Genomic DNA, 18,716 nt, shown 5'->3' on the forward strand with positions numbered 1-18,716 from the left:
AAGGGAAAAAATATTAGGGAAAGAGTAGAGTGTTTATATAAGTTAATGGCTGCCTAGAATTCAGAAAAACAGGACTCAATCATTGGTCAGTTCTTCTAAACTTATGAAAGATTGCTAATCATTAAGACAAGGTCATATGTCATCCACACATGTTCAAATCCAATAATTTGTCTAAAACCTTAAAAGTAAAGAATTCAAAAGATATTTATATAGTTAGCCTATCCTGCACCAGCCATTCTACTATTAGCTGGTGAGCTTGACTCTTCAGCCGATCTGGTATCCACTGTCAGCCTCATTTCATTATCAAGGAGTGGCTCGAAAAATGAAATAAATGCAGAGGCAAACACTCTGCCCAATTTGTCATATTATCTCTGTAAATTCTTCATTTATTTTACTTGCTTCTATCCTAGTACATATTTTAAACAAACACACACATAAACTAGGATACTTGAATATTATTACTTGTCACGGTAATATAAAAGTTAATTCAACAAATGGGAGAGTGATGGCATTGCTTTGGTTTTTTTGGTTGTAATACTGAAAAGCTTGAAGCGTGATTTTTTTCGTAAGGTGTGAGGTATGTAGTAGTGAATAGTGACAGATGAGAAGAATTATTAAAACATTTTATATGGGCTTTGGTTCTGATGGAGATTGTAACTATTGGTTTATAAAAAGTCATCAAAAGAGTAGATAGCATAGAACAAGCAGTTTTTCTTTCTTTCTTTCTTTTCCCTTTTTATTTGTGGTTACAATCTGCGATGAAAGCCATAACCCTGGAGAGGATCTTTCTTTATGAGAACTGCTGTTGCAATTAAATCTCCACTATCATCATAACGAAAGGATCTTTCTTTACTGCTTCCTTTTACCTCTTCTTACAGATGACTGCGACATGGTATAGAGCAGACCCCCTAAAAAGTAGAACATCACGATCTGCATATAAGTTGGGTGTTTTCCATTGGACCATTACCTATGGCCGTCCCTCTCACACCGAATACCACTCTAGAGAGATAACACATGCCCCATTTTCAAGTCACAGAAGTCATGTGGCCGTTGAGTTTTTGGTATAAATTAGATAGTATTCAAGTGCAAACATGTAATGAAAGTCAAGTGGGGCCAAAGTCCTAATTGATAGGAACATACAGACTTCTCCTCTCTCTTAGTCTGGTATCATGTGAACTGTGTGGTCTTCACTTACCTGATGAAATAACCATTGCTTTGCATTGACTATCTACGGATCGACCAATCAACATCGACCACATGATCAGCTGTTTTAGGGAAGATATCACGCTCCCTCCCTCTATATTCACACAAAGGTACCGTGCAACTTAGGGCTTTAGGACTGACCATCCAAAACTCCTTGAGATGCAAATCTGCCATCCGCAGCCCAAGTCAACTTTTAACAAGAATGAAAGTGCTACCAATTTAACTTCAAAATCAGATAGTGAAGACTGCACAAATGTTTTGCTTTATGTTTTGTTTCCGACACTTCCAGAAATTACATACATTTCATACAAAATATTCTAGGAAAAATCAAGAACTAAATCAATTTCAACGGGCGCTGAGACAAGACCTGAACCAAAGCTTATGCATCATGGAAAGATACAACTCAATCATATACGCCAAAGAGTACCCCAAGATTAAGGTATAAATTCGATTGAAGAATTAACTATCAGAAAACAATTTCATTGAAGAATTAAAGATCTATAGTTTCATTAATCATCTGGGAAACCTAGAAATCGATTAATAAGCTTAGCGACAGGTATGGCATTCCCAGGAGGATATGGAAGTAGAGACTCCAAATTCATAGCCGCTATGGTCTGATTAAGTGTTTGAGGACGGGCACAGTATAAGTGCTTCCTCTCTGCAAGTTCTTCTGCTAACTCACTTTGATGATTGTCCATCAAATCTTCATTCACCACCACAATTAAAGGCTTCCCAAGTCGCAATGTCTCAAATATGCTGCCTGACCCTGCACCGTGGTCCCAGAAATGAATGTAATCGTAAACTGGCACAGCAAATGAAGCCTTTAAAATCCAAAACTTCAATAGCTAGATCATGGACAAAACTCAAAGCAGTATAGCAGTAAAATCCAGCCATCTACAGAGAAGATTAAGAAATTAAAAATAAAATAGAGAGAATATGCATCAAACTATCAAGTGCTTACCCGCATGACTGATCACTAGAGATGCTGATCTCAGATGATCTGCTATGCTTGATGAGAAAGTGAAGAAGTCTACAGCCAGAGACCCATCGTCTCCTCCAGACTGCATAAAAGGGGAGAAAAAGGAGGACCAGTTGGCAAATATCTTAATAGAACCCAAGGTAAGCAGAATTCTCAGACCCAAGTTCCAACTAAAGAAATATCTCAAATCACTGGTTTCTTCTTCTTCTTCTTCTATTTATATTTTTATTTTTCCCAATTTTGAGTCAAAAATTTAACCCTTTAATGCTTCACAATCACCATACTGCATGCAACTACAGTACTATTCACTCCTTTTTATAATAACGTGTGGCCCCTTCTCCATCTCATGTGGTTTTATAGTGTGTGTTAGCTGCCTTTTTTGTTTATATACTTATTCCAATCCCGAGAGAGAGAGAGAGATGAGTATAAAATTCATGTCTTTGAGATACAAATCATCAAGACTATGTACCAAATTCTTGCAACACGTAATGAAAATTTTCAACAGACCATAAGAGATGGAAGAATCTGATAAGATCGTTAATATTTTTATCAACTCCACCTTTGGCAGAATTGAGAGGTTCAAGACACGTTAACTTCAGCCTAGATTCACCAGTACAGCTTCCCTATTCCCAAGCTTTTATTTTTGTAGGGGCAATGCTCATTCAATCAAAATTAAAGTAGCAATATTGCAATGACACAATGAACTACTACAAACTTTATAAGAAATCAGAGCAATGAATGACACCACTGGAAGAACCATAAACCATGGCCAAAGTTCAAATTACCTTTGTGGGTGTGTATGATCCACGACCCATTTGAATGATAAGATGGGTATATCCTCTTTTCAGCAACTCATCTTTAACTTCCCGAGTATCCACTGCTCTAACAAGAGCATCAAAACAAGTCGTTCCAACTGTTACGAAAACAGTTTTCTTCAGCTTGATACCATCCTCAGTATCTCCCATCTAATGATGACTAATACTTTTGCCACAATTCACACCGCCTAACCCTTTCAACCACCAAATAATATCTAGAATAAACACATGAAAGGAACTAAGAACTTCAATTATAATGGAAAACAAATAAAAAATAACTTTTGGAAGAAAAGGATAAAAGTTACAACAATTCGAATTCAAGCGATTCTTGCATCCCCAATTCATTTCAAAGTTCACACACATACACACGAAATAGAGCCACAAATCTATTACTACATACAATAGAATAATATAAAAAAAAAAAAAAGAAAGGAAAAAACAATGATAGATAAAGATAATTCAAAGAACCCAGAAGTCATCTGATAATATTGACCGATTCCTTCACGTATTGAGAAAGGAAACAATAAATAACCATGAAAAAGAAAGAAACGAAGATAGGGGAAATGCCTTGATAGATTTTGAACTAAAATCTGGTCTAGGAATTGTATGATATATAAATCCAAAAATGGTACGAATTCTTTGTAAACATGTGGAAGATATTAAAGTTTGGTGGAAATTCTTTACAGATGTGGTTAAGCAACATGTCTATGTAGAAGCATCTATATAATTGTACTATGACATTTTCAATGCTATTATGAAGTATTTGTTAAAAAACAAATGGTCAAAATTCTAGCTACCTAAGAGTATTTGTTAGAGAAATAGATAGAGAGAGCGCGAGAGAAAGACAGAAGAGAGATTGAGACCTAATGAGAGAGGTAGCTAGAGAGAGAGAGCCGAGATGAAACTGGGGTACTTACCGGATTTTCGAGCAGAGGCGGAAATGGGGGCTGTAGGCGCTTCCCAACCGAGAGGACGAGAACGCCGTGGGTTACGGCGGAACAAAAAATCGCAGAGAAGATAGAGAGGTGTCGGGGGCCGTGGGGGAAGAAGGGGGCAATGGCTTAGGATACAAAACGCACCGTTTTGGTGCTCTCCTCTGGTTTTTTTAAGCAAATCGGGCGGGCTAGGTTTTAAGAGTATGGGCCTGGGCCACACGGGCCTGATATGACATAAGTAATCCCAAATTCAGTACCTAATGCAGCTGATCTATCTTCCAACGATGAGTGCGCTTTGATCTCAGGGTTCTGATTCAGTTCGAGGAAAACAAGGGAGAGCAGAAACGCACCGTTTTAGTTGAAATTAAAAAATGAAGATGGAGTGTCTACCGTCCACGAGATTGGGGCTTTACACTTTAGGGTTCTTTCTGTGTTTATGGACTCTAATTGAGCGTAATGGATCTTACGCGATCCAAGTTTAGTAGCTACCGGCCCAACCTTAGAATTTCAATGCTGCCTGGCCCAAAACATGTACTCTGCCTTTTTGCTTTCTTTTTTTTTTTGCCTTTCTTTTGAAATGTACGTGCACTTTTTCTTTATTATAAAAAGAAAAGCATATATCTATTGCATAAATTGGATTGACACAAGGCTTCCAAAAAATAAAGGGTCTACATTTAGTATATTTGCGTATTATACCGTTAATATTAACGGTAGTTATCGGATGACTTGTAGTTCAAGAAGTATATTTTTTATGTAGAGTTTGCTACATGATACAGTCATTTTAGGGATGTTATCCGCATGGTGTGGGGCATGTAGCACCATGCGGGGAAGGGGCGGGGGGTAGGACCCAAAAATGACATCCGTCCTGCTCCCGCCTAGGTCAACTCATTGGATTAAAAAATTATTTTTAGATTTAAATTATAATATAATTTAAATTATAAATAAACATTTATAAATACAAAAATAATTTAAATTCATTAGAGTTACATTTTGGATTGTTTTGACCTCTTAGACTAATTTTTATATAGGATGTCAAGACAATACAATAGTCATACTTATTTTATATATAAAAAAAGTGGTACAGTTAATCATATTAGTAAAATATACAAAAAATACGTAAAAATAGATCATACATAGAATTTTTTGTTTTATATATAGTTTGACCGACATGCTGAATGGCAAATTTAGAAAAAAAAAAAAAAACTGACAACAAATAGATTCTAAGGGAAATCTAGATAGAATTAATGAATAACGTAAACTGCATTCACAAGTATTTAAAGAAGAAGATGCACAAATATTCACGATGTTGATCTGGTCAATGAACTAATCAAGAATATTGGGTAGGCAGAACTGCCACTGATTTAGTTACTTTAAGATTTTCCATTTTTAAGGCTTGCTATATATATAGCTCCTGATGTTCATGTGCATGCACGTTAAAGCAAAAAAGGAATATAATATTGACAAACGAGTTATGGGACACATCCATCATGATCAGCTCTGCAAATATTGCAGATCGATCGATGCTGCTTAATTATAGATGTTTGCAGCAGGTGGCGAAAAATCTGGCTTTGACTGATTGCAAATATATATATATATATAAAACCGGGGTTCATCGATCTCCTCGATCGATCGGCCTCCTCCTACTTTTCACTTTTGTCTTCTTCTTCGTGCCTTGTTATTCTTCTTCTTCTTTCTTCTTCTTCTTCTTTTTTCTGTACATAATGTGACAAACTGATTGCAGAAGAATCAGAACCTTGTGAATATGACTTGCCAGCTGGGGAAGGCAATTAAGTTCCAAACAAATTAAAACAGTATCACGTTTCATGTAAACTGCACAGCAGGCATGCATTCAGGGATCAGCTACACACCACGCGCATGCATACGATATTAGTACAGCAAGAAAAGCAAGAGCTAGCCAACAATATCGAAAACCCCATAATGGCCGGCGTGCATGCGTTCACACTGGAAGTAAGGAGAGAAAAGTGAAAAACCGAAGAGAGAGGCATATACCTCTCTCCCTGCTTATTGATCATGGCGTTCACACAGAAAATAATCCCTTGAAACTCCTCCTCCATTCTTTTGCACCACCTGATCTAGATCGGCTCATAATAATAAAACAGATATTGATAGTGCTTTGAAGTTGAAAATAATATTGGTCCAAAGGAAAGGGAGGAAGATTTTCTGATCTAGAGCATGAAGAGAAGCTGGCATGTTGAGGGGAGGACGAGTGGTTGTGTGAGAGAGTTCGAGACGCATGGAGAAATATTCATTAAATATCATTTATTAATCCCATGATTTGTCTTTAAATGTTCATGATTATATGTATACATAGATTAAGACTATGAAGCTCAATCTTTCACATGAACAATATGCTTGCATTAACACCGAATTAAACAACACGTACAGGTCAAAGCTTAATCAAGCAAATTAAAATGTAATAAAGCAATGAGCAGTGCTGTAGCACGAGATGGGTCTCGATAAGGGTAAAATTTATTTATTTATTTTTATTTTTTTCATTCATTTTCTTTATATCTAAAACATTTTAAAAAATATTTACAATTTTATTAATAAATTTTTTTTAATCATAGGTAAAAAAATAAAAATTTATGAGATCCAATAGAATACAACTGTAGTTTAAAAGTAAAAAATATTAATTTCAGGTTAAAAAGTTAGACATTTTAGGATTTATGGTATATAATAAAATAGAAATATTTCAACATATTTTATAAAAATAAAATTATTTAATTGATGTGATTTGATGTTGTATATATTTTTATTTATTATCGTAGATGATATAATATCTAGATCCAGGCTAAATCCTGTATTCGTACGAGTATGCTGTATCTCCCATTAAAAAGCACAAAGCCATAAAGTGTTTGCCGGGAGGGAATATTTGTAACACAAGCAAGCAAACACAGGCCGGTTAAAGTGGTTGGAATGCGCGAAAGTGTTGGAAGAAAGATTATGAGTGCTGTAAGAAGAGGGAACAAAAGTGTGGTCTCGAGTCTCGAACAGTGTCTAAAAGTGCAAGAGAATCACTGACCTTACTTACTGCTTAGGATTTGATCGAATTCAGCATTTCTGGGTTTGTTCTCTACTGATGAACAGTGATCTTAACCTCAGATTTTCATTTTGTCACGTAGTCTTTTATTATGGTTCACTTTCACTGTTTGCAAGAATGTTGTTCTCCAGTACTCCAGGCTGCATGCATGCATGGTATGGATTCTGGAACACATGATGCAAAATGGTTTGAGTCTTTTTTATCAGTAATCAGGATTTCTTGATCTCTAAATAATACTATAATTTAAAAAGAACTAATGTGTTCTCATTTCAAAACAACTGTGCCATGCAACAAGCCAAGGTGGTCAATAAATTCAACCTGGCTGTCACCACCAACCCCATCCTATCCAAATTAAAGGGGCCTGTGTGTTCTGAGGCACTGACTGTCAGTGGTTAGGGAGTGTACCTAATCAGAGGACTACATGACCTTCTTTGGAGACCCAACTGATCTCATTAAGATTACTCATGTGCTATGACACCATTGATTCTGACCAAACATATATAAAGGAAGATTAGAAATTATGTGTTTATTTTTCTCTGCATTATGTTGAGCATGGGTTTCTCTCTCTCAGGAAGTTGGAACTTGTTTGGATTATCACTGTAAAATAAGCAAGTAGCTAGTGGACATATATAGGAAGATAAAAGTGAAACTGGGCGTGCACATATGTGACAAAAAAATGGAGAAACACTACTTTACCTCTCTAAAGTGACATCTCCATTTGACCGGTCAATTTTTTTTTTTTTTTTTTACTTAGTAATTAAGAAAATGATTTTAAATGTATTCATATATTTTTTTATTTTTTAAATATATTTAAATATGTAAAAAAAATATGATAAAAAAAATAAATTAAAAAATTTAAGCAGGCTACCGCCTAGCGGTCAAAATGGGGCGGCAAAATAGCCGCACCCCCAAAAAAATGTACCGAATGCATTATTTGTTGATATTTTGAATGATCACGTGGGCTTGCATATAGCTCATCAACTGGCAGTCAGAGGGCTGCAGGCTATGATCCCCAGTATCAGATCATGTTGCCATCCAGTTACCACATTAATATCTGAGACGACGGCACGTTTGCAACTTGTTAAATCTAATTTTAAGTTAAGTATCTAAATTTCCAATTTTCGAATTATTAAATTTAATTTAATTTAAAATTTTTTTATATATAAAATTTACAAATTTTTTTACTTAACATATCTTTAAATTATTTTAGATAGATTTCATAAAATTTATTCTACCATTTTAACTCATTATTATTTATAAAAAAATTCAATTTATCTTAATCGAGCTCAACATCTTCAAAAAAAAATTAGACGGCATGAAAATTTAAAATAAAAAATATTTAGAAGTTAGGAGATAATTTTTTTTCATGGATATTAATTAATCGAAACTCGTGACAGTCCCATGAAATATTTAGGACAATCCATAAGATTGTCACGTGTTTTTGAGTAGAGAATTTATTTTTCACTAACTAAAAGCATCAAAGTTTGTTTTTTTTTTGTAAGTGTCGAATTAAATACACATGAAACAGGGTGTGTTGACCCATATTAAAATTAAAATATTTTATTTTCAGAAGCACATGCTAAGGTGCGCCTTGGTTTTATAAAATTATGCCTCATCTGTCTTTAGCTCTCCCCTACGTACCTAGCTTTATATTATCGTTCTAGACCGTCTGCAGTAGCTATACTGCTGTACTACACCTTTATTGCTACCCACTTGCATTATATTACAGGTAGAGAACAATATAATCCTTGTTTTCTCTTTTGTTCCACCATTTTAATTTTCATATACATCTACTTCAACCTTATACATGTGAGAAATAATTGATACAGGCTTTAAATAGATAAATTTTATATTAATTTTTATAAAAAAATAAATCTCATATTAAAAATGTGATAGAATTCACTTTTTTATAAAAAAAGAAAATCGATACGAAATTTATCTATTTAAGATTTATATATTAAAATGATAGCTGTACCAAGTCAAGCATGCATGCATGCATGATTAATATGAGTCAAACCATAGGCTAGCTTGCAGCTGAGATGTTCTAGTGCAGAGACTTGAAGTGATCACTTGGTTTGAATTCAGCAAGGTCATGTTTTAATGGTGGCCTTTCTCCAATGAAGGATCAGATCAGAAAGCATATAAAAAATACGCTATTATAGACTGCCTTTGAGCTTTGAGGATTCCAATCTTCGATAATGCAGACATGATTGAACCATATTTAAGAGGAAAAAGTATAATCGAAAGAAAAAGAAGTTGATTTAGTCCACAAAAGCAGATATGTGAGCTACCACAGGTCCCCATGCACTACAAAAAAAAAAAAAAGCACATACATTAAGAAGGGGAGGAGGTATTAATTGTAGGGGCTTCTGCTATTTGTCACCGTTCAAACATCCTTTTACAGGCAAAGGACATTTTCAAAGGGAGGAGATAATGGAAAAGAAGGATTTAAGGACAGCATTTTCTGCATGGGGTAGGCTTTTAAGGATGACAAACAATAATTTGGTTGCAAAAGAAGGGTTCAAAACCTTTTTTTTTGATCTGGCGTTTCTTTGACTCCTGTACTGCCTAGTGAATGTCTGCTGTTCATAAGATAATGGCTTTTTTTTTTTTTAATATAAATTTTATATTTTATTTTTTTATTTTTTTAAGACTATTATACGATAATTACATAATTTATAATTATAAATATTATTTTTTTAATTTTTTTTTTCTTTCCTGAGCATCCAGTTGGACCAGTTGGACCATGCTTTGCTCCCCCTTGGGTACATTGATACAAAAATAGTCCTGAATGACAGTTTTGCCTCCCTTGATATTTCTGATGGCTCTGCTGTAAAGGTTATTGATGTCTTCTTGGTGACCCTTCTACCTTTATTTGCTAGCTGGGTTGTAACTCTCCCCTCTCTGCAAAGAAAAGTAAATAATTGGTGAAGGGTAATGCAAAAAAAGTGTCACTCGAGCATAAATTACGTCTAATAATTATCAACTATGGCAATATGGTAAAAGCTTTTTTAGTAATCATAGTTCTCCTCTGATCAAAATGGTTGACCTGTCTTGATATTTACTTCATCCCAAGAGAATTTATAGTATGAAAAAAAGATAAATACTTTAGATACAAACTGAGTAATCTCATAAATTGATATGTAATTTATCAGATTATAAAATTATTTTTATTATAAAATACATATGATAAATCACATAAAAATACGTCAATTTATAAAATTACTTTTATATAATTGTTTTATAAATATAGCAATTCTCATAAAAAAAAAAAAAAATTGCCGAGGAATGTAAATTACATGGCTTCATTTGTGAGAGCTTCCAATATTTGCTTGGAAAAATTGGTTGCTCAAATTGCTTTGATTAGATAATGCATATGAATGGTCCCAATTCCCACAGATGCATCTCCTCGAAATCATATCTCATAGAACCTGTTTTCTAATATCACAAGTCTCGATAATCTCCAAATATTAGTCAAATTTGCTTCCATGGGAAAAAAGGTGTTTCACAGTACAAGTGGCTTTGATCTAAAAGGAGTATATATATTTGATTGAGAAATGAAAAGAAGATTGATAACAGATCTTTTCATGATATTAAAAATACAAATGCAATCTTATGTCAGATGATCACACACACTAATCGAGTTGGGTACAATCATTGCAGCAATGTTAATCATTCAACCATGGCATTTCGGACTGTAAAAAGAGAGCCAAGGGTTCTGTTTAAACTACAAATAATGTAAAAAATCAAATCTCATACAACTCCAGCGTGACCTATATAATCGATCAGTGGGGGGGGCCAAGGTGGTACTCAGAAACACAGAGAGATCAGAGGTTTTTTTTTTAATCTTTTCAAGTTTGTTCAATAATTAACTAGAGATGGTGCGAGTTTGCTTCCACTCTGATCTCTGGTATAATATTTATAAACTTTCAAGGACTAAAACAGTAGGATCCTTCTCTCTTTTTAGAGTTAAGTGCAGCTTAGAAGTTGAAAAGCTTGGATTTTGAACAAGATATGTAAATTTTGAAGTAGAAGGACTAGCGTAGCCGTTGGATTTCTCTTTAGACAGTGAATTATTATGTAAATTAATTCTTTCGTTATTGCTTAAGTTAGGTTGTCTGACACCTTTAGCCTAAAGCAAAAAAGCATGTCCATCCAAACCGTGTTCAGCGTCCCAATTGTTTATATATACATAAGATATTTCTTGTAGCTCGAGCAACCGCCTTTTCTCTGTGTTAAAATCAAGTTCAAAATATAGCACAGAATCCTGAAATACAGGGACAAAGCTTAAAGATAACATCTTTAATGCTCACCAACCGTTTTGAACTCTCTCTCTCTCTCAAAGCTCTTATTCTCTTCTAGGCTCAGCTCGCTGGTTCAGATCCATTTCCTCTAACCCTCTCTCTGAAAGGATGAGTAAACAAGATACGTTGAGGAGTCAGGTACACGCCTTTTAAGTTTTTAACTGCTTTCATGTCTCATATTTTGAAATGAAGCAATTTGGGACCTTCATTTGCTCTTCTGCTTCTCAACTCATAAGTTTTGTTTGCTTCTTTTCCTTCTTTAAACTCTAGATTTTGCAACTTTTTTTAAGCTATTTGAGGTTGCGCTTTACTTTGCAGACTTATATCTTCAAAGTGAATATACACTGTGATGGATGTAAGCAGAAAGTGAAGAAATTAGTGCAGAAAATTGAAGGTTATTATCTGACCCCTTTTCTTACTGAAGTAGTATCTTCGAGTTTCTTAGTATGTTCATTTTGTCTGTGATTTTTAAATCTACATTTTTATGATTTAGTTGTATATAAAAATTCATTTTTTCCCCTTTGCTTTTGGCTAGGAGTTTATGCTGTACACATAGATGCAGACCAAGGTAAGGTAAGCGTTTCAGGAAATTTTGATCCAGCCAGACTCTTGCATAAGCTAGAGAAGTCAGGAAAACATGCAGAGCTCTGGGGACATCAAAAAAGTTCAAACTTGAACCAAAACCAGCTCAATAATCAGTTCAGAAACATGCAAATCGAGAACGGCAAAGGGGGCAAAGACAACAAATCTCAAAAAGGTGGGAAGGACAAGAAGGGAGGGCAACAACCACAGCACCAAATGAAAGGGGCTAAAGATCTGAAGGTGCCCTTTAAAGACCAGAAATCTGTCAAGTTCAACTTGCCTGAGGATGAATTTGATTTAAGTGATGATGAATTTGATGAATTTGATGATTATGATGATGAATTTGATGAAGACTTTGATGATGGTGATGATTATGAGTTTGGTCATGGGCCTCATGGACATCAAGTACCCAACAAGATGATGCCTATGATGGGCAAAGGCCATGGACCGTTTGGGCCTAATGCTATGATGAATGGTCCTCCCATGAATGAGAAAAGGGGTGGTGGGGGTGGGAATGCCAAGAAAGGTGGTGTTATTGATATTCCTGTAATGATGAAGGGTGGTAAGGATGGATTTCAAGACAGCAAGAAAGGTAATGGAGGAAAGAAAGGCAGTGATGGTGGTGGGAATAAGAAAGGAGGGAAGCAAAACCAAGGTGGTGGAGATAAAAAAGGGAGCAAAAGTGCCGGTGGATTGTTAAGTGGGTTGCTAGGGTTTGGTAGAAGTGGTAGCAAACGAGAGGGTGGCAGTGGTAAGAGTACCAGTAAAAATGGCAGTAAGGGTGGTGGTGGAAACAATAATGGCACTGGGAGTAAGAAAGGTGGAGCCAAGAATGATGGGGTCCACGAAGTCAGCAAAAAGAAAAATGGGTTCCACGATATTGATGTTGTTTCTACTAATCATGGCAAGGGAAGCAAAGGTGGAGGTGGCGTTGGCGGTGGTGGTGGGGGTGGAGGTAGGGCCGGGGGTGGGAATGTTGCTCAGATGGGCCAGAGAGGACAAATGGGCTATACTAGTGACTATCCAATGGGCCCAGTGGGCCCAATGGGCCAAGTAGGAAGAATGGGTCCAATGGGCCCCTATCCAATGGGCCAGATGGGCCAAGGAGCACAAATGGGCCAGATGGGTAACTATCCAATGGGCCAGTTTGGAAATATTCCGGCAGTGCAAGGTCTACCTGCACCAGCGGCAATGAACGGTGGATATTATCAAGGAATGGGGCCAGGCAATCCGTACAACCAACAATACATGGCGATGATGATGAATCAACAAAGGGCAAATGGGAATGATATGTACCAACCAATGATGTATGGTCGGTCTCATCCGGCCGTCAATTACATGCCGCCGCAGCAGCAGCAGCCGATGCCTTATCCCGTGGCCGATCCTTTCACTCACATGTTCAGCGATGAGAATACTGGTAGTTGTAGTATTATGTAAATTTGGGGGGGTTAGTAAATTCTATTTTGGTTTGTTTTCATGGGTTTGTGCATTTGTGGTGGTGATGCTACAAAAGTGCAAGCATCATTGCTTATGTTGCTTGGAAGTGGTATTAAATTTTGCTCCATAAAGTATTTGATCCATCAAACTTATGTTCATCTGCTTAGAGACATGACATTATTCTTTCCTTCCAACCCAAAAAGGGAGGAAAAAAAGATGAGTTATTAGGATGTTTGTAGTGTATGCAGAAAAGAGAAGAAAATGGGTATGATGGTGGAAATGGTCATTTGGTGCATTTCATAGGAACTCTTCTAGCAAAAGGTAGAGAGGTGAAGAAAGAAAAAGTGAAATGCGAATCGTACTTTTATGGGTGCAGGCTAGCAGCTTTCTTAAAAGATGCATTCAAATAAGTTTGCATGTTGGGTTCAGATAGAAACGTTTGGCCTCAATCCCCATGTTCTTTTTTGTGATTTTGAACTTTTGACTTCCACCAAGCGAAGCGCTTTTATTATTATTATTATTATTATTATTGTTTTTTTAATTTTCGTTTTGATCATGGAATTCCAGTGTGAACGCATGCACGCCGGCCATCATGTAAACGTCTGATTTGTTTGTCACATTATAATTAATCCAGGATATAACCGACATGGTTTTTTACATTATTTTCTTTAGTGAAGTGTTGGTAGAATGCTGCAGTTTCAGACAAGAATGAAGTAGTAATCGCTTTAGATTTGGTTTAATCCGAAACGACAAGCAAACTACGTAAAAATGATGGACAATGAACAATGAGCTGAATAGCGGTGTGCATGGCAATGTGTGGACCGACCCAAAATTGTGAGCTCATCCAACATATTTTCCATGCATGGCTGTTGAAGCGATCTTCTGTATGCCATTGCCAAGTGCCTCTCACACTCTCCAACTCTTTGTTCCTTTACCCAAGTTGGTGCTCATCTGAGCCCACAAAATAAAGCATAACCAGAGCCCATCTCATGCAAAAAAGGTCCAAACTCTGTTCTGAGCAAGGCCTAACACTCAAAATGTCCATATTCCTTCAGTTCTATAGCCTACTCCTGAAGCATACCCTTATAAACGCACAACATCCTCTTCAACCCTTCATTTATAGCAAGCTTTCACAGTCCATCAATGGCTTCTCTGCTGCATTATCTTTTCATCTTTCTTTCTTTCTCTTCCCTTTTTCTTTCATCAGAATCCCAAACCTGAACCCAAACCATTTTCGAGCCAAACAAGCTCGTTTTACCAGTGCAAAAAGACACTCCCACAAGTCTTCATGTGGCTAATATCCACAGCCCTCTCTTGCAGGTTACCCGGGGCCAATGGCTAGGGTGACTCGGTTTCTCTTTGCTTGTGCACCTTGTTTTATATTGAAGAAAGGCTTACCCAAAAATGTTCAAGGCGTGATAGGACTAGGCCATGCACCAATTGCTGTTCCAATTCAACTTGCTTCACATTTCGGATTTCAACTCAAATTTGCTCTGTGCCTGACCTCTTCCTTACACAATAAGGGAGTAATTTTCTTCGGAGATGGGCCATACTATATGCTTCCGGGTATCGATGTTTCACATCCATTAAGCTTTACCCCATAACCATAAGCCGAGAAGGAGAGTACTACATAGAAGTGAGCTCAATAAAAATCAATAACAAGCTTGTTCCTCTAAGCAAATCTCTCTTCTCAATCAACAAATATGGTTTAGGAGGAACAATGATCAGCACCACAAGTCCTTACACAGTTCTCGACCACTCGATTTTCAAAACCATCACTCAGTTTTTTCGCCAAGGAGCTCTCTGGGATACCTCAAGTAAAACCTGTGGCACCATTTGAGGTTTGTTATGACTCAAACAAGGTTCAAAGCTCACGACTTGGACCTGCTGTTCCCAACATCGACCTTGAGTTGCACTCGCAAGATGTTGTGTGGAGGATTTTTTTGGTGCAAACTTGCTGGTACGGGCAAGTAAAGGGGTGGCATGTTTAGGCTTTGTGGATGGAGGGTCTCACCCAAGAGCTTCTATTGTTATAGGTGCATACCAGTTGGAGGATAATCTTCCGCAGTTTGATCTGGCTAGATCAAGGCTTGGTTTTAGGTCTTCGCTGCTATTTCTCCGTACCAATTGTGCCAACTTCAACTTCACTACTACGAGTCCTTAGATTCTTAGATCACTGAGAACTGGGACATAGGTGGGGCTGTGTTGATCATATATATGGATGTATACTCGGTCTCATTGTGTTTTGTGTGGTGCTTATATATATAATGTGAACAAAATAAAAGTGGTTTGTCTTGGTGATTAGCTTTGACATATGGTCTGTGTAATATGAACTATGGATCAGTGTATATATAAAATATGTTCAAATCTCAGTACGTTACTGCCTACATGTATTGTTTAGGCTTCTTATAACAAAAGGCAAACTAGCAAGATTTAGAAAATAAATTACAAAAGGATCATCGATCTGGCGCCGTGAACTACAGGTTTTTAGCTACAGTGGTTCAGCATATATGCTGAACTACAGTAGCTTAGTCATTTAATATTTTATTGTTTTTTCACTTAGATTTTTTTTTTCTTTCCCACAACCTACGCAGCTCTAAAGGAAAAGCATATAAAGCATTAAACTTAGGATCTTGATAATCTTTTATCAGTTTCCTACACTTCATGGGAAATAAAAGAAAATGAAAATGACATTTATAATTTATAAATTATAAAAGAGTATTAAATTATAAAAATAAAAATAAAAAAGCATTAAAAAATGATATTTTACGCATTATCATCTTTTATGCACATTATGAAAGAGTATTAAAAACTCTTTTCATAAAATGATCTTTTACTACTTTTACGAGAACAAGAAAATCATCTTTTGGAGATTATGAAAATGAAAATAAAGTAGTATTAAAAAATGTATTAAAAAAGTAGATAAAAAATAATAATATTTTATTATTATAGAGATTGAGATCACTAATCCAATGTGGAGTTCAAGTTTTGAGTGATCAATCAACAGTTAAAAAGTGGTATTTAGAGCACTAGTAGTAGACTAAGCAAAGTTATATTTTGGCCAAAGTTTAACTAGATTGCATAAAAATTCATTGTAGTCGACTCAACAAAGCTACAGTATTTCTAACTTTGATACTTTCACTAGCCAAATCTGTTGAATCAAAGTGTTGGCCAAATATTATTTTGGCATAAAAAATTCTCTCTCCAGCGTGCTATCTATTTCGCGCGAGCTTACAATTTTAGAAAATTCCTCTTCGTCTCAAAAGCATGAAGCGTCCAAATCTCAAACTCAACCACAGAAGGCGGCTAGTCTCCATCAGTCATCATTTCAATGACGTGGCATCATCTTGCTAGCTCTTGCTAGCTAGAATGCTTCAAGATCTACTTCTGCAATATTATTATTAGTTGATGTCAATTTTTTCTTTTAAAATCTAATATTAACGTTAGAAAATTAATGTATACTTTTTTAAGAACGAATAAATATTCAAATTACAATTAAAATTAAAATAAATGAAAATGTTAAAATTAATATTTTAATAGAATAATAATATATTTGGAGAGTCTGTTATTTGATATTGTTGAAAAATAACTAACTATAAATTTATAAAAGTGAATTATCTAACTAAATTTTAGCCAAACTTTATTGAGTCCACTACTGATGCTCTTATAAAAAGTTGACATAAGAGTTTACCCTTATTTAGAGAGTAGAAAAGACCTTATTTACACCGATTCCAAACATGGATAAAAAACTAAAGATATAATAAGAAAAAAAAAAAATGAAAACCTCAATAAACTGCCCTTCTTTAACACTTCCTATACAGGCACTAAGTTTCATGGATATGAAAGAAAGGAGTCAAGAACCCTCCAAATACACATGATGTATTAATGTATTCATTAGCTGTTTTATTTGATGGTTAAATCTATCTAATCTTTTGATCCAATCTTTCTCTTTGGTTTTTCTTTTTCTTGTTTGCTTGCTTGATAGGAAAATACTGATCAATGATCTATATTGTTATTTTTTTAACAAATAATGAGCAAAATAAGGAATCTAAGCATAACCTAAATTGTGGATTTTCTAAATCATAACATTGAACATAGGGATTTTGCAATTTAGTTTATTTATTATGCAATTTAAATATTTATCGTGTTAATACTTATCATATTTAGAACTAAGGACACAACTTGCCATTAGGTCTCGTTTGTTTTCATAAAACTTTTCAATTCATCTCATATTAATATCATCTAATTATTATAATTTTTTTAAATTCTCACACAAAATAAAATAAAAAATTTAATTTTTTTAAATCTCAAAACAAAAATAATATTAAAAAAATATATTCTAATAATATCTTATTCAATTTTCAACTTTTATCTCAATTCATTTTATCTGTGAAAACAAACGAGACCATTTAAGAGAAATACTTTTAATATATAAATGCAGTGAGATTGAAAAATTATTAATTATTTTTACTAATTAATTTCACTTTGAGAATAATGATAAAATATTTATGAATATTAATTTAAACCTAAAAAAATAATTAAAATTTCGAGAAAAATCTTTGCCATATTAGTATATAAAGTGGGTCCCTTGCCACGTGTGCTGTCCAATAATAGAACAGCGCAGGCCAAATTACAAGATGACGACCACTTATATTAAGAGCACTGGCAGTGCCATCCAAATATTTGCTTCATTTATCACAAATTTATTTGCATCGGCCTAGCCAAAGCCATAAGTCTTTGGCTTTGAGCTAGAGTGACAAGCACCCGCTGGTCATATTTAGCGAGTTCCTATACATAGACCAAATCAATAAATTATTCTACAAAATCCCATCCAACTTGAAAATCTGTCCTTATTTTCAAGTTCTTCTTCTATATTGAACTTTACAACTTCTATATTTTTTATAGATAAAAAAGAATAGGTTGAGGAAAAAAATAATTAGAAAAAAATAATTTAAGTATCAAATTAAATTATTAATTAATATATAGTTAATGTAATTACAAAATATTAAAAAAATTAAAAAATAATATTTTGTGCAAGTGCAAGTGCATGGCATTGTGCTAATACATTTTTTCAATTCTAGAGGAGCCTGGGTCTGTATTATGTCTAAATCATTTTTTTTTCCAATCGTTTTAAAAAACTCGTGTTCATGGATGAAGTGCGATGCTACCAAACTATTGGGAACACAATGCAGTGTAGTAGTTATTTGATTTTTTTTACAACCTTCTGTTTTTCTTGTTTTGCTATAGCTTGGAGGAATGTGGACGCTACTTGGAGACGATAAAAATCTATGAAAACAAGCCTGCAGACATTATTCAAGGCCAAATGGATACAGACTATCTTTCACGGGTAGATAAAAAATAATAATATTTTATTATTATAGAGATTGAGATGACTAATCA

General features: G+C 35.0%; 2 protein-coding genes and 1 pseudogene across 4 annotated transcripts; 2 read left to right on the forward strand and 1 right to left on the reverse strand.

Annotated features, from left to right (window-relative positions):
* Positions 1-1,566: 1,566 nt before the first annotated feature.
* Positions 1,567-4,095, reverse strand: LOC109008165 (UDP-N-acetylglucosamine transferase subunit ALG13 homolog). Of its 3 annotated transcripts, none has more exons than XM_018988170.2 (4): positions 3,915-4,095; positions 2,968-3,212; positions 2,165-2,264; positions 1,567-1,969 (listed from the first exon to the last, which is right to left on the reverse strand). In XM_018988170.2, the coding sequence occupies exons 2-4, from the start codon at positions 3,145-3,147 to the stop codon at positions 1,713-1,715; spliced, it is 537 nt and encodes a 178-aa protein (XP_018843715.1). In that variant the 5' UTR covers positions 3,148-3,212; positions 3,915-4,095; the 3' UTR covers positions 1,567-1,712. The 3 variants fall into 3 exon arrangements, with proteins under 3 accessions (XP_018843715.1, XP_018843714.1, XP_018843713.1); XM_018988169.2 differs by having other exon boundaries at positions 1,567-2,005; positions 2,968-3,191; positions 3,915-4,075; XM_018988168.2 differs by having other exon boundaries at positions 1,567-2,005; positions 3,915-4,075.
* A 7,105-nt stretch (positions 4,096-11,200) lies between these two features.
* On the forward strand, positions 11,201-13,354 carry LOC109008159 (heavy metal-associated isoprenylated plant protein 34-like). The gene is made up of 3 exons (XM_018988162.2): positions 11,201-11,435; positions 11,616-11,691; positions 11,833-13,354. The coding sequence occupies exons 1-3, from the start codon at positions 11,406-11,408 to the stop codon at positions 13,314-13,316; spliced, it is 1,590 nt and encodes a 529-aa protein (XP_018843707.2). The 5' UTR covers positions 11,201-11,405; the 3' UTR covers positions 13,317-13,354.
* Positions 13,355-14,094: 740 nt separating this feature from the next.
* LOC118349847 lies at positions 14,095-15,480 on the forward strand (annotated as a pseudogene).
* Positions 15,481-18,716: the final 3,236 nt, after the last annotated feature.

The sequence above is a fragment of the Juglans regia genome, chromosome 11 (genome assembly GCF_001411555.2).
Source record: "Juglans regia cultivar Chandler chromosome 11, Walnut 2.0, whole genome shotgun sequence".
Lineage (NCBI taxonomy): Eukaryota > Viridiplantae > Streptophyta > Magnoliopsida > Fagales > Juglandaceae > Juglans > Juglans regia.